Source organism: Eschscholzia californica, unplaced genomic scaffold (assembly GCF_041429995.1).
Source record: "Eschscholzia californica isolate CP2 unplaced genomic scaffold, dmEscCali1.0.p SCAF_4, whole genome shotgun sequence".
In the NCBI taxonomy this organism is placed as follows: Eukaryota; Viridiplantae; Streptophyta; class Magnoliopsida; order Ranunculales; family Papaveraceae; genus Eschscholzia; species Eschscholzia californica.
In genome coordinates, this window is record NW_028238461.1 from 56,480,392 (window position 1) to 56,493,919 (window position 13,528).

The 13,528-nt window shown below is 37.9% G+C and overlaps 1 protein-coding gene across 1 annotated transcript; it reads right to left on the minus strand.

Moving 5' to 3' along the window:
• Nucleotides 1-465: 465 nt before the first annotated feature.
• On the minus strand, nucleotides 466-7,953 carry LOC147546617 (Transducin/WD40 repeat-like superfamily protein). Its single transcript, XM_086673892.1, has 21 exons — nucleotides 7,863-7,953; nucleotides 6,966-7,248; nucleotides 6,609-6,830; nucleotides 6,365-6,473; nucleotides 5,878-6,255; nucleotides 5,721-5,776; nucleotides 5,229-5,475; nucleotides 5,091-5,146; nucleotides 4,702-4,978; nucleotides 4,381-4,544; nucleotides 4,148-4,293; nucleotides 3,933-4,034; nucleotides 3,616-3,754; nucleotides 3,402-3,488; nucleotides 3,168-3,329; nucleotides 2,617-2,952; nucleotides 2,215-2,408; nucleotides 1,990-2,099; nucleotides 1,623-1,903; nucleotides 1,023-1,196; nucleotides 466-935 (listed from the first exon to the last, which is right to left on the minus strand). Exons 2-21 carry the CDS (start codon nucleotides 7,005-7,007, stop codon nucleotides 603-605), a joined length of 3,615 nt encoding a protein of 1,204 aa, XP_086530018.1. The 5' UTR covers nucleotides 7,008-7,248; nucleotides 7,863-7,953; the 3' UTR covers nucleotides 466-602.
• Between the last annotated feature and the right edge of the window lie 5,575 nt (nucleotides 7,954-13,528).

The following is a 13,528-nucleotide window of genomic DNA, read 5'->3' on the forward strand; positions in this document are numbered from 1 at the left end:
GACTTCATTCCCGCGTGGTCGCCTAAAATACGAGAATTGCCGAGATACCCCATTTTTAATACTTTTGTCGAGGAATTGTTACCATCACATTTTTCTTCCTAACTTATCCTTTCGTGTGTCAGTAGAGGGCCATCTCGACATTGGGAAGAGAAAAATGTGACGGTAGGATTATTTAGGAAGAGAAAATGTGACGGTAACAGTCGTGGACAGAAAAGGTGAAAAGAAAGCCATCTCGGTATTTCTCATACTTTAGAGGACAGGGGGCGAATCAAGATATAACCCTGATAAAAAGTAAACCAATCAAGGGGAAACTTGTGTTGTTTATTTCTGCATAATTTTCTCTTCATGAAATTTATATTTTTGTCGAAAATATATACTTTTGTTGAAAATCTATATTTTTGTTTGATTACATGGGTATCATGATTTCAAATAAAATCTCACGGAAGAACCTTGATGAAAAAGATATTGAATCTGAAGTTGGTGAAGGGGACCCTGTTCTTATTGGATCCACACTCCAAGATTGATGTTTTCCTTCATTTACTTTTAATAACATCGTTTTCGCCTGTACATAAGATTTTCAGTAAATCTACCTAAAAAGAGATTCATAACAAGAGATCCTTGGTTCTATCATTACGACACGAATCGCGTGTACTAGACTGCACTAACTCAGCAAGTGTTTGAATTTTTCCTATAACTGAAGGAAGGAACTTTGATACCTGATCATATACTTTAGGTTCATCTTCTTTGCCAATCAAACTTCTCACTTTAGAGAACCCTTTTATTGTTTTATCTGCTGCAATTTCTAAATTGAGTAATGCTTCTGTGAATTCATCGACTGTTTCTTGTATTTGATTATCTTCTTCTCCGAGTCCTTTTATCGAGTGATCAGTCCTAGAGCATCTAGTTCTACTACTCGGAGTCCTGCCCTCAAAATCCTGTACAGGAGATGGTTTTCAATATCCCTTATACAACTTTAAAAGGCAATAGTCCAAACTAATTCTGTGTTGCTTAATTCAAGATACCTGATTTGAAGGATTTGATGGATGTCTTAATGAAATGTGAGTGATAGCTTCATCTCTAGAGTTCAGCGAATCTCTGGGCAAAGTTTGATTAGATGCTTCAAAGTTTGAAGGATCACGTCGTACACTAAAGCGTGATGAATAACTTCTCCTCTCGGATAATCTCCCGCCTTCAGGCTGAAAAAGTAAGAATGTTTACTGGATTACTTTATCGTAAAACAATTCTTATTTAAGCAGATACATGTTAATGGAAAATAAGATGATCTCCAGGAAGGAAGAGAAAGAAAAATTGGTGGTTTAAGTCGAAGGCGTCAGTGGTGCTAGTGTCCTTTCCATTTCTTATAGATCACACTGTCCTTTTTGATGTATACTTGGAGTAAAGAAATCTACAATCTATAAAGGAATTAGCTAACTATAGAAATGATCAGACTATCTCATGATTTTGAACGAAATTGATTAGAAAAGTGTGCACTTCGGGTTTAGCCAGTTCAAATATGTGTAAAGAACATACTAGATTTATGATCAATATGAACTATAGATACAAGCAGTTCTAACTGCACGGCTGACAATAACTTCACCAAGAAAATGATAATGCAGACTAACCTTCTGCGCACTTGATAAATTGCTGAAGTTTTGGATAAAGAGATCATCATCTCGACTCATTCTCTCATTATCTCCATTATCTTGTACAGAAAGGCGAGTATTTTCTGTTGAATCTTCACATGATGTTCTTGAACTTTGAACACTCAAATGGTCTTCTTCTTCTACAATCTCGTTACTTGGACAACAAAAAGACTCAGGTAGGTGGTTTATTGCAGCAGGAACTCGTCTTCTCATCTCTATGTCTTCTTCGTTCCTTAATCTTGTTATGGCTGAATCTTCTACTGAAAAGAAAAGCGATACAAATAAGTCAAAATATCATCTAAAGATAAACTCTTTGATGTAATAGTTTCACTGTTACAACTCTTACATAATTTTGAAGTAGACACTTTTGCATCCTTGAAATCCCTTCCTTCAGGGGAATATAATAGGTCATGATAAATAGTATGAACAGTGAGCCACCGCTTGTCCAAGGAGAAACTGTTAAAGCATGTACAAAAAACTAAAATTATTAACCTTTTAAAGATAGAAAACCTACAATAGCTCAGGAGAACTATAAACTTCAATCTATTGATAAAAAATTAAAGTTACCAACCCTGAATCTTTCCGAGGAAGCGAAGAATATCCGCTGGAATCAGCAGCAACTGAACTTTTGGACACGTCAGTGAGGCACAGCTCATCCCGGTCAATGTCATTTTGACAGGGGTTGTCGACTTCAATGGGAACCTTGAAAGCAGGAATGGTGTCGTTGTTGTTCATTAAAGACGGGGTGCTTTCTGGTTCTACATTCTGTGAACAATGTAATGATTAAAACAAATACAGAACTAGTCATCGGAAATCAACAATTGCTATCATGGGACAAAGCCATAAAAAACAGATCGTTTTGTTTCTCAAACAACCAAGACAATAATAGAGAAATAGAACATAATCAATCGATCAGAACAAGTACATTACTTACAAGAATGTGAGAAGCAACACCATTACTTGCTCAAAGTACCTGGAATAAGACGGACTCGGGTTGTGGAGAGACTCTCTCTTGATCCTCACATGTTACTTTGGCTTGTGCCCACTTTGGAAGTCTTGAGATGCTAAACTTAAATGCTGAGACATTTGGAGATCCACGTTCTAGTGGGAGAAAATGACTGTTCCGGTTGTAGTTTCCATCTTTTTCTTGGTACCCAACCTCATCATATGAAATGCCTTCATTTGGAATTAGTAGCTTGCAGGTGCTTCTTGGCGACAGTGGACCATCATGCACCATCATCTGCTGCAGCATTCTTGATGACAAACTAGCAGGCAATCTCCACACAAAAATGCAACCATCGCCACTTACCTGGAAGAAGGGATGAGCTTAAAAATATAAAAAATATGTTGGCATCCATGCTCACGTATTGAGAGAAAACACAGAACCAAGGATACCCATTTTCATATTTATCACATTTGCTATTTAAACGTTTATGAAAGCAATATAACTCGACACTAACAAAATAAGTAAATAAGATGCTGTATACTAAAATAAGGAAGATATTTACAGCATCAAGTGCTTACAGAAACTATGTGCTTGCAGTCTGGCAAGATTATAATACTGGTTATAACTTCGCCGTGCCCAACTGCTTGCAGCACCAACTCTCCGTTGTTAAAGTCATAAACGCACATAGATTTGTTTGAGTAGGAGCATACAAGATAGTTGCTGCTTGGATCCAAAGTTACCTATAAAACACATATAGTTTAATCAGAAGAGAACTGGATGTATTGCCTTGCAAAACCATTGTACTGTGGTACCTTTATTGGCTCTCCGAAAGATCCATCTTGTTTGAATGTTTTAATAAGCTTCCCACCAGATATGCTAAATGCATTTATCTTTTTGTCCTATATATATAAGAATTCAGAATGAAGTCCAAGTTCAAAGTTGACTCCGGGTAAACTTTTCAGTAAAACATCAAATCAGCAATGAGGCATGTATTTACACAACAAATTTTTTAACTCTAAAATTTACCTGCCCAACAGTGACAACAACCTCCATTGAAGGATCTATAGCCATGTCGTAGACTGTGCCATGAGAGGCAATTTGATGATGCGAACGGGAAACCTTACAGCCATTCTCAGTTATGGCCACGTCACGGAACACGAGAGACCTGTAGGGGAAGATGACCGATAATGGAAGTCAGATAAGAAACCGTCCTTTTTATTATTTTAAATACGTGTACTTCAAAAGAGAGAGATTGGGGAACTCTTGTTTGTGCTTGTGTATGTGCTTGTGTATGTGCATGTGTGTGTGCGTGTGATTGTGTGACTGTGTGAGAGATAGAGTACCTATCAGCACTGCAGCTGAGAATCTTACAACCATCAAATGCTAGCTTTACAGAAGTCACAGCAGCTGAGTGATCATCAATACTTTCAATGAGCTCAATGCCCCTGATATGAAAAAGGAGATCAAATCATTCTATGTTCTCTTTGATATATATATATATATATATATATATATATATATATACGCGCGTAGTTCGCTATAAGTTGCGGATTCAGACCTTTTGACAGCATATAGATGAATCATGCGATCTCTCCCTCCAGAAGCAAGCAAGTAATAGTCTTCTGAAACTTCATGTTCTTTACTAACATAATCTTTGATTGGCAAGCTAAAGGACAATGATAGAATCTCCGACTCATGAGCATTCTGTAGGGGTCTCGAAGAATTATAGTTATAAGTGGAAACATATCAAAGAATAGCTTATGTGAACTAGATATGTATGAGCTGATTTACCTGAATGCATGTATAGTCAGAAGTTTGTAGGTTATATAGATGGAGGCTTCCTTTGCAATCACCAGCAGCAAGGTATTTTCCATCTGAGCTAACTGCCATTGATCGAAATCCTTGAGTATCCACTCCCGGTTCAACGATATCACGTTCAAAAATCCCCGCGCTGGCTGCACGGAAAAACCAAAAGTAAGAGTTGGGAACACCAATATTAAACTTTTCAATGATGTTACAAGAAAGACCTAAGGATGCACGAAGTTGAAGTCCCAAGTTGGGTGTGCTGTGTGCATGTATTGCGTGTGAGGGAGAGAGCGATTGAGGCCTCACCTAAATGTAAAGCACTAACTTGCACGGGATCCACTGAAGTGCCTCCAGATTGTTGCTTTACGTCTCCAGGTTCATCAGCTTTAATCAACATTTCTTGTTGCAACAAGAGGTCCCATAACCTAATAGTACCATCAGTAGAACAGGTGGCAAAAGAAATACCACCACGACAACCTCTAGCCACACATGCAAGAGCAGGATCATGCATGTTTTCACATGGGAGATTCTTAACATCCCATATGCAAGAACTGTGTGAAACAAGGACACAGCATCTACTAACCTGGAAATATATGCAAAGCTTGCTAGATCAAATTGAAATTTATGGAATTGAGTTCAAACCCAAGCTACCAGCAGAAAGAAATTAATACCAGGAGATTCCTTCAAAAAATTACCTGAAATACACCACGTACATCCCATATGTAAAGACTATGATTTCCATAGACAACCACTGCAAAATGGAAAAGTTGCAGATTCCAATTTATTTAAGAAATAAGCCTTTACTGAGAATTCTACAATACTTGAATGCTCACCAAGCTTTTCTGAAGTGGAAAATTGACAGGCTATAGCATCGGGAAGAGCTGGACTGGGCTGAGAAGCATTCTCGGAGGTTTTTGACTCTCCAGCTGTACCTATTCCCTTGTGGCATTCTTTGGCATTTTGATATAGCAGACTTTGTGTATATTTGATAGTTTCAATAGTGAAGAGTTTCACAAGTCCATTAGCGCATGCACAAGCGATAAACTTGTCGGACACAGACATAGCAAAACACTTCTCCACCTGAAAGTGAAGTTTCCAATTGCTAATCAACAATCAATCGCTGGTTTGGGAAGTTAAAGGATAAAATGGATAAAAACTGATAACGACTAATCCACAATAATCTGACATGGCATTGCCAAAATGTCAAGTCGAGTAGGTCACAGTGGGAGTCAACTGTTCGACTATCTAGTAGTCACTTCGGCAAAATAGGCTTCAAACGTGACTCGGACCAGATGGTTCGATAAGATCAGATACAAAAAACATACCTCCAAGTCCACCCACCTTGTTACCGAGAAGCTGGACTTCATATGGCATAAAACACCTACAGGTGAAAGAGAATCAGGAAAAGTAGAAGGGTCTAGGCTATGCATAACAATCAAATGTCGGATTACTTATACAACTTGGTTTAAAATGAAATTTTACCAGTATCTGTTAAGGCATAGATTGGAAAGAGTTTGGCAACCCGCTGAGTACCAACAAGGGTAGAAGCACTCCAGCTAGCAGATGCTACAGATACAAACGAGCTGCCTTTCTGACAACCCAGATTAGCTGATTTACCATCCAATGCTGGTAAGCTCTCGCCAACATTTGAACGAGATCTTGTAGATAGGTCGAGTGTCCAGAACTTCAAGTGCTTCTTCCCAGCTGTTACAAAAACTCGTGCGTCTGATGAGAAGCTAACACATGATATACCTGTACAAGACGAACTAGATTTGATCTTTGTGACCATTATCCCACTTCGCCAGTCCCACAGACAGAGATACCCATCATGAGGAAAACCAACTGAGACTAAATGTTTTCCTGTGAAATATCGAAAGTGAAAGAGAAACACAAACATCAGCTAATACGCAAAAGCAATAGAAATAAAAATGTAAGAAATGGAACAAAACTGAGTGAAAAGCAAACAAACCATCGGATGAGAAAGCAATACATGAAACCCCAAAACGATGAATCTTCAGTTCCGATACAACTGTCTGAGTCGAGTAATCCCAAACAAGAACAGCGGGTTGATGCCCTGACTATAATACCAAATCAGATAAACATTGTTGCAAAATTAGACAGAACTGTGATCAACCCAAAACTACCAAAACTCAATTAGGGCTATTAATTTATTTGGTGATGAAGAAAATAGAAAAAGATGGCAACTTTATTACCTCTCCTGCTGCAACAAATTTACCAGGTCCATGTAAAGCTGCAACACAGTTCAATGGTTTAGGGTTTCGAGAAGACACCATTAAGTGAGTTTGAGTACCAGAGTTAACATTATAGACCACAACAACACATCCAGCTATATAAATGCAATCCCCCATTAACACATTTGAAGCTAATCCATTCCCATTTTTACTTGTCAAACCAATAATTTCTTCCAAAACTAGCTGCAAGCAAAGATTCAACACAACAAAAAAAAAACAATTCAATCTGAAATAACACCGATTCGAATATATATGTATGAAATTTACAGAAAGATTGAATGGTTTGAGGATGAAGATTGGAATGTTTGTATATACTACCTTTGAAGTTGAATCTGATTTTTTAGGTTTGCGATTCATCATTTTATTCGCCAAATAAAACTCTGAAGAAAGAAAATTTGAGGGTTTTGAGTATATGCAGGAGCAGGAGGGTTTTGAAGTCTGTCGAGTTATGCCAGCCGGTTTACTCGTCCAAAATCATCGTAACGTTTGTTTTGCCGCGTTTTGAATTTGAGATACTATATGAAAATTGTGGATCTCTCAGGAGTACGTACGTCAGGTCGTTCCTGATGATTCAGATTGCCAATCAACTCGAGATTCACGTCTATAAGAGCAACTCCAACGTGGGGCTCGGGCTCCCAATTTTGGGAGCCCCTGAATTTTGGGAGCCCCGGGGCTTTCCTCAATTCCAACGTTGGGCTCCCAACCGGGGCTCCCAAATCAATATATTATACGTGTGCGAAGTATGTGTGCGAAATTTTGGTTTTAAATTTCGACTATAAATTATTAGATTTCGACTATGAATTAAAATGTGATATTATTCGAGAGAGATAATTTCAAAAAGATAAACACAAAAAAAAACACAAAAATAAAAATTAGAGAAAAATACTTAAAAAAGTAGTATTTAAAATAATAAGAATATTAAAAAAAAAATTAGTTTAAAAAAAAAATTAAAAAAATTAAAAAAAAATAAAATAAGGTGGGGTGGATCCCCTTTTTAGGGGATCCACCCCAAAATAGCCGTTGGGAGACCCCCAACGGCTATATTTGGGGCTGGGAGCCCCCCAGCCCGGGCTCCCATTTGGGAGCCCGGGAGCTTGGGGCTCCCAGCCCCACCGGGAGCCCAGCCCCTGGGCTCCCGGGTTGGAGTGGTGAGGCTTGGGGCTGGGGCTCCCAATTTCAAATTGGGAGCCCCAGCCCCAAGCACGTTGGAGTTGCTCTAAGGTGAGGTGGAGTAGAGGGATTGAGGGGAGGATGAGGTGAAAGAGAAAGATAGGAAGTGGGCAAATGAAGCAATTTTTTTAATACAAGTTACAATAGTCGTTACAAACACATTCGATACGATATGATAAGCAAAATCATTGTCAAATTACGACGTGGATGCACTTACCAACTGGCTACCAGTTGTTGGCAAATAAACAATTGTAGTTCGAAAATGTCATAACAATTGAAATGGAAGGTTTAACAAAAATTAAACAAAATAATTGTCAAATTACGACGCGGATGCACTTACCAACTGGCTACCAGTTGTTGGCAAATAAACAATTGTAGTTCGAAAAATGTCATAACAATTGAAATGGACAGTTTAACAAAAATTTGCAGCCAAATAATTGGATGTCAAATCAAAGTGTTAGACCAAATCGATCAAATCAAAGTGTTGACCAGATCGATCAGTTGGTCACAAATTAAGAGTCAAAACCGTATTAACGTGAGATTTTTCGTCCGACATCCTATGTCATTATAGCAACATAATTTATGGTTAGTTTTAGTTAATGCTTCATTTGACCAAGTTTTTTTTGTAGAAAGAAAAACTATTCATTCATCAGATGAACAACCTTGATATATATCATTCATGCACTCTTCCTACATAGCTCATCTGCATAAAAATGTCCTTATATAGTATTTGTGTTGGGGTAAGTTTACGTCATATTTTCTAGGACAACAAAACTTATTCTTCTTTTTCGTCTCAGACAACCAATTACGATTACCCCCGCCACCATTTTTCTCTTTTTTTTCTTCTTTCCACCACCACCTCCATTTATCTTTCTTTTCTTTCCCCTCTCCTTCTCTCGTTGGAACGAATAAGGAGAGAAGGAAGAAGATAATGAGAGAGGGAGGGGGACAACAGAGAGAGAAAAGAAGGAGAACAAGGAAACAATGGTAGTGAGAGGAGGTGGCGGTGGTTGAAGGTGGTAGTCGAGGAAAAAAATAGATTTTGAACAAAAAAATAGAGGTGGTCGGGAATAGTAGTATTCCAGCGACCATTACCGGAGTAGAGCAAGAATTGTGGCGGGTGTTGAAAGAAACAAAAGAAACTTCACTTAAAAAATTTGGTCCGAAAAACTTTTTTTCTTTCACCACAGCGGTGACCTTGAAGGTTTGTAGTCTTTTCTTTTCTCACTTTGTAACTTTTTTGCACGGAAGTATATAAGATATAAATTAGCTTAAACTTCCTACACATTAAATTTTCACGTGTAACGCATATGTACTTATAAATTACAATTTAAATACATTTTTTTCGTGTGAATATACCATTTGGTTATAAATATTATTCAAACATGTATCTAAATAGTCAAACTTTTCAATTCAAAATAAATTAAATCTAAACTTCCGTACAAGAATACATAAGATCACGAAATGAATAATTTGTGAAGGCCCTTGATTCATTGAGCTCGAGCTCATACTGTGAGGTATGAGCTCGAGCTGGCTGCCGTTAGATTCATTGAGAATCCATGATCAAATCTTAACATCCAGATATGGAAAGTTAAATATATAAAAATGGACCTTATATAACTATTTATTTACAAAAGCTGTCATCTTCTCTGTGTTTCTTCCATTAATCAGATAAGAAATTACACAAGTTATCGTCTCTCTAAAATTCCTAATCTAGTCGGAAAAGCTGAACTGGTAATGGAGAATTTGCTCAAGTAAGTATATAAGGAGCACTATGTCTTTCACCAGATTCATCAAAAGGTAGTTCCACCAATCTTCCTTCCATAAACATGGTCAAGATTAAATCCATTATAAGGAGTAACATTAGCTTCTAAAAATCCATCACAATTAGCTTTTAATAATCCATCACAAATTGCCAATTTCTTAATTCTGGTCTAAAAACGATACATTGATCAACCCCTTCATAACATCTGGATCAACTCTGCTATAGAATCCACCATTAACATCGCACCTCCAAGAACTCTTCCTCTTGCATTTGGAACATCTTCTTGATTCATCAAATTAGGGTATTCATCCTTATGACCACCTCTTTCAAAAATTAAAATTTTGTAATTTTGGGATAATGTTGTTGCTAATGGACAACCAATTTTTTCTCCTCTAACGATTATGTAATCATAATCATCTTCATATGGAAAGTTTCTATTGGATTGAAGACAAATTGTATGTATGGTGAACCTGGTATTAGGGTTTCAAACATTCAATAAACAAAATCAAGATCAAGAAAAACAAAATTATACAGATTCTGAAGTTAGGGTTTTAAAATTAATTACCGAAGGATATCTCAATCCCAACATTTCTCTGTTATTGATTTAGCCATTAGTTTCAATACTAAGTTAATCATCTTCGATAGCATCAGAAGAATATTCAAATAACCCAGGAATTATTAAGGGTAAAAGGATCTGTTTCTAATAGCATATATGAAGTTTCTTCCAAGGATCTAAGTCTCAAACTCAGAAGTTAGAAAAAGTTAAATTTAGAAGATGACAGTTTTGGTAAATAACTACTTCTATATGGTCTATTTCCAACTATTTAGGATGCTAGCTGTCCAAAAACTTACACATGCTTCCGTACTTGATGTAAAGGTTTGTCCCTTGATCTTCAAGTAATCTAACGACCACGAGCTCGAGCTCATGCCTCACCGTGTGAGCTCGAGCTCACTGAATCATGTCTCATTTGTGAATAGAAATTTCTTAATTTATCCATGAATTAAGGGATTAGAACTACATGAATAATCATATACTATAATACTAAAGTCGCCTGAAAGATGGGGAAAGATTTTGTAAATGAAAAAACAATTGGAAATTCACTATTGAAAGAAATAACTAATGAATCCAATAAATTCTTTATAAGCAAGATATCAGAGCTTAAACATAGTTAAATTAAACCTCATCAAACTGAAATCAATATCAATATAACGAGATATACCCGTAATAAAAAAAACTAAAGACCTGAGATAAAAAGAACAAGAGGAGAAATTGACGTTTTACTTTTTGGAGGATCGAACGAGACATGAGCCATGAGAACCCTACAAAGAAATTTTCTATGAAAAAGAAAGAGTTAAGAGAAGGTACATGCAGGGGCGGCCCAACCATTTGTGAGACCCAAAGCCAAGTAAAAGATGGGGGCCCTTTTTGTATATGTAAAAAATGAAACTAATTAATGTTGCTTTAGTTGGAGTTGGAACCTTTGACCTTCACGTTACAAACTAAGCGCCTGCCCACTGAGCTATAACAGGAGCCTTGTTTAAATTTTTGTTGTAGGGTTATTTACTCAAGATAGTGCCTATAAAACTCTAGAGTGGAGGCCCTCAGGCTGGTTGGGGCCCAAAGCAGCCGCTTTGGGCCTAGGCCGCCCCTGGGTACAAGTAGTCGTCGAGTTGATGTATTAGAGTTATGGCGATGAGGAAGACAAGAATAAGAAGAAAATGAGAGGCAGGAAAGATGCCCAAGAAAGTTGAAGATTAATGGCCAAGAAAGAAGATGGTATTAAGTGGGTCAAAAATTAAAATGTAAATAAGGTCTTTTCCGTCCAAATGAGTGTGTATATCAATTGTTTCAAAACGGGGACATGGTCCCAATATTTTATAAAAGTGGGGGTCAATTCAAAAAATCCCAATTCAATTTGGAGGTCGCCCAGGTGTCGCCCAGCAGAGTCGGAACAAATGCGATACAAATTATGACCGTCAGATTCCAGCCACAATTGGGCACAATTCTGTAAGGAAAGAAACACGAGCGGTCAGATCTTAACCTGCTTCTTTCGTGGGCATTGAATCATATTTGGAGGCAAATATGCCCGCGCGAAACTGCTATTGGCGGAATGGCGGGGGACGTTCGGGCAAATAGAATGTTCTCATTGGGTGGTCCCGTAGTGGTCCGAGTAGATAGAAGACCTCACATTTCGCTACTCATCATCCGTTCAATTTCTACTCTCTCTCTCTCTCTCTCTCTTCTTCAGCACTACTTTTTGACTATCTCTCGATAAATCATTTTTTCACTCTTCTTTCACGACTTCAAAACCCTAAAGCTAAAATCAGAAAAAACCAGTTTAGTGCTTCTATTGAGTCAATTTTGTTCCAGTTCCTTACTTATAATACCAGTTTAACAGTTTCGAAGAATTTAAATTTTGCTTCACCTTGTTTTGAGTAATTCAATTCAAGAGAATAGATTCAAGCTTCGTTTTCATTTATCTAGCTAGGTTTTCTAGTAATGATGCTTTATCAGGTTCTAATAATGGTGGTTCTGATTGTTGGAATCGGAGCCTATTTTGGCTCGAGCCGACTCGTCAAACTCAGAAACGGAACGCGCCATTGCGTTCGTCTCGTCGAGCTCTACAATTTAGAGCCAAGAATCACTCAAATCCGATTCCGGATGAATGAGAAATTCAAGGTTAAAGTTTGAACGAAAAACGGTTGAAATAGGTACTGAACTGTCAAAGAGGAACAGTCATGTTAGGGGGCATTTGCGCGAAGAGGACGCGCGTCAATCTGGACGGTCAGCGTTCATCGCGCGGGTTTACGCGCGATCCAACAGATGGCGTTCTTTCCGCGTTCGGGATAGATCCGGGCTAGCATCTAACGGTAGCTGCCTTCATCTGCGGGCTTCTCGCGGGCACGCGTAACCGGATCTGACGGCCAGCGTTCCGTCCGCGTTTTCAAGCGCGATCCAATGGCCCAAGATCAAACCGACTATAATATTCAGTTATAGCCCCTGGTTTCGAACAGCTATGTCTTTTGAACCCAAAAGACATTATACACCTATTCAATTCCTATATAAACCCATCAAACCCACTTCATTTTTCATCAATTCAATTCATTCTCTTCTTCTCTTCCCTTCTAACAATTAGAGGTTCTGGTTGGCCTAGAATATCTAATTAAAGAAGTTTTTTCTAGAGGTTCTGGATAGACTAGAATATCTAGAAAAGGAAGAAAGAAGTCTCGAGTGAACTTGAATTTCAGAAGCGTCTAGAAGATCATTCGCATTAGTCCAAGAGCTCATAATACTGACACAGGTTCGTCCGCTTTCAGAATATAGAAGTACCATCTTAAAATTCTGAAAGGTTAGTCGTTGTATCCCGAAGGCATTCACCCTAACGTTTGGTACTGTTACGGGGGTGTAAAATGTCTTAAGGAAAGAGAATTTATTCTTGCCTCGACTAAATTAACACCTATCACGGTTAGCCCGAAAGAAGGAATATTAATTATTCTTTATTAGTTTATCTCTCTATAAGTTAGAGAAAGGAAACTCTGTCTAAATCAAGCCAAGACAGAGAGAAATCGACTTATCGATTAATAACCAGAGAACAACAATCTTAAGACATTTTATTATTATTTCTCTGGTTATAAGATATTAATTTGGTATACTTTCTGTGTGTTTCAGAAAAGGAAATGGCACGAACAAGAACCACTCTGCGAGTTATTCCGCCTAACACAAATAATGGGGAAAAACCAGAGAAGTTCAAAGGAACTGACTTCAACCGATGGAAGTTGAAGATGATGTTCTACCTAACGACATTGGGTCTGGTTAAATACTTAACCGAGGAGAGACCCACCCATGCAGAAATAGAGGATGAGGCACAGCGTACCGCTGAAATAGAGGCATGGAAACAAGAAGACTTCTTGTGCAAGAATTATATCCTGAACAGTCTAGATGACG

Bases quoted from the DNA above. Each gene is read 5' to 3' on its own strand.
- LOC147546617 (XM_086673892.1), bottom strand. From the start codon at position 7,007: ATGATGAATCGCAAACCTAAAAAATCAGATTCAACTTCAAAG. The intron at 6,256-6,364 runs GTTTGTTTGCTT...GATATTTCACAG, and splicing joins TATTGCTTTCTCATCCGATG to GAAAACATTTAGTCTCAGTT. The intron at 2,409-2,616 runs GTACTTTGAGCA...CATTGTTCACAG, and splicing joins CCGAGTCCGTCTTATTCCAG to AATGTAGAACCAGAAAGCAC.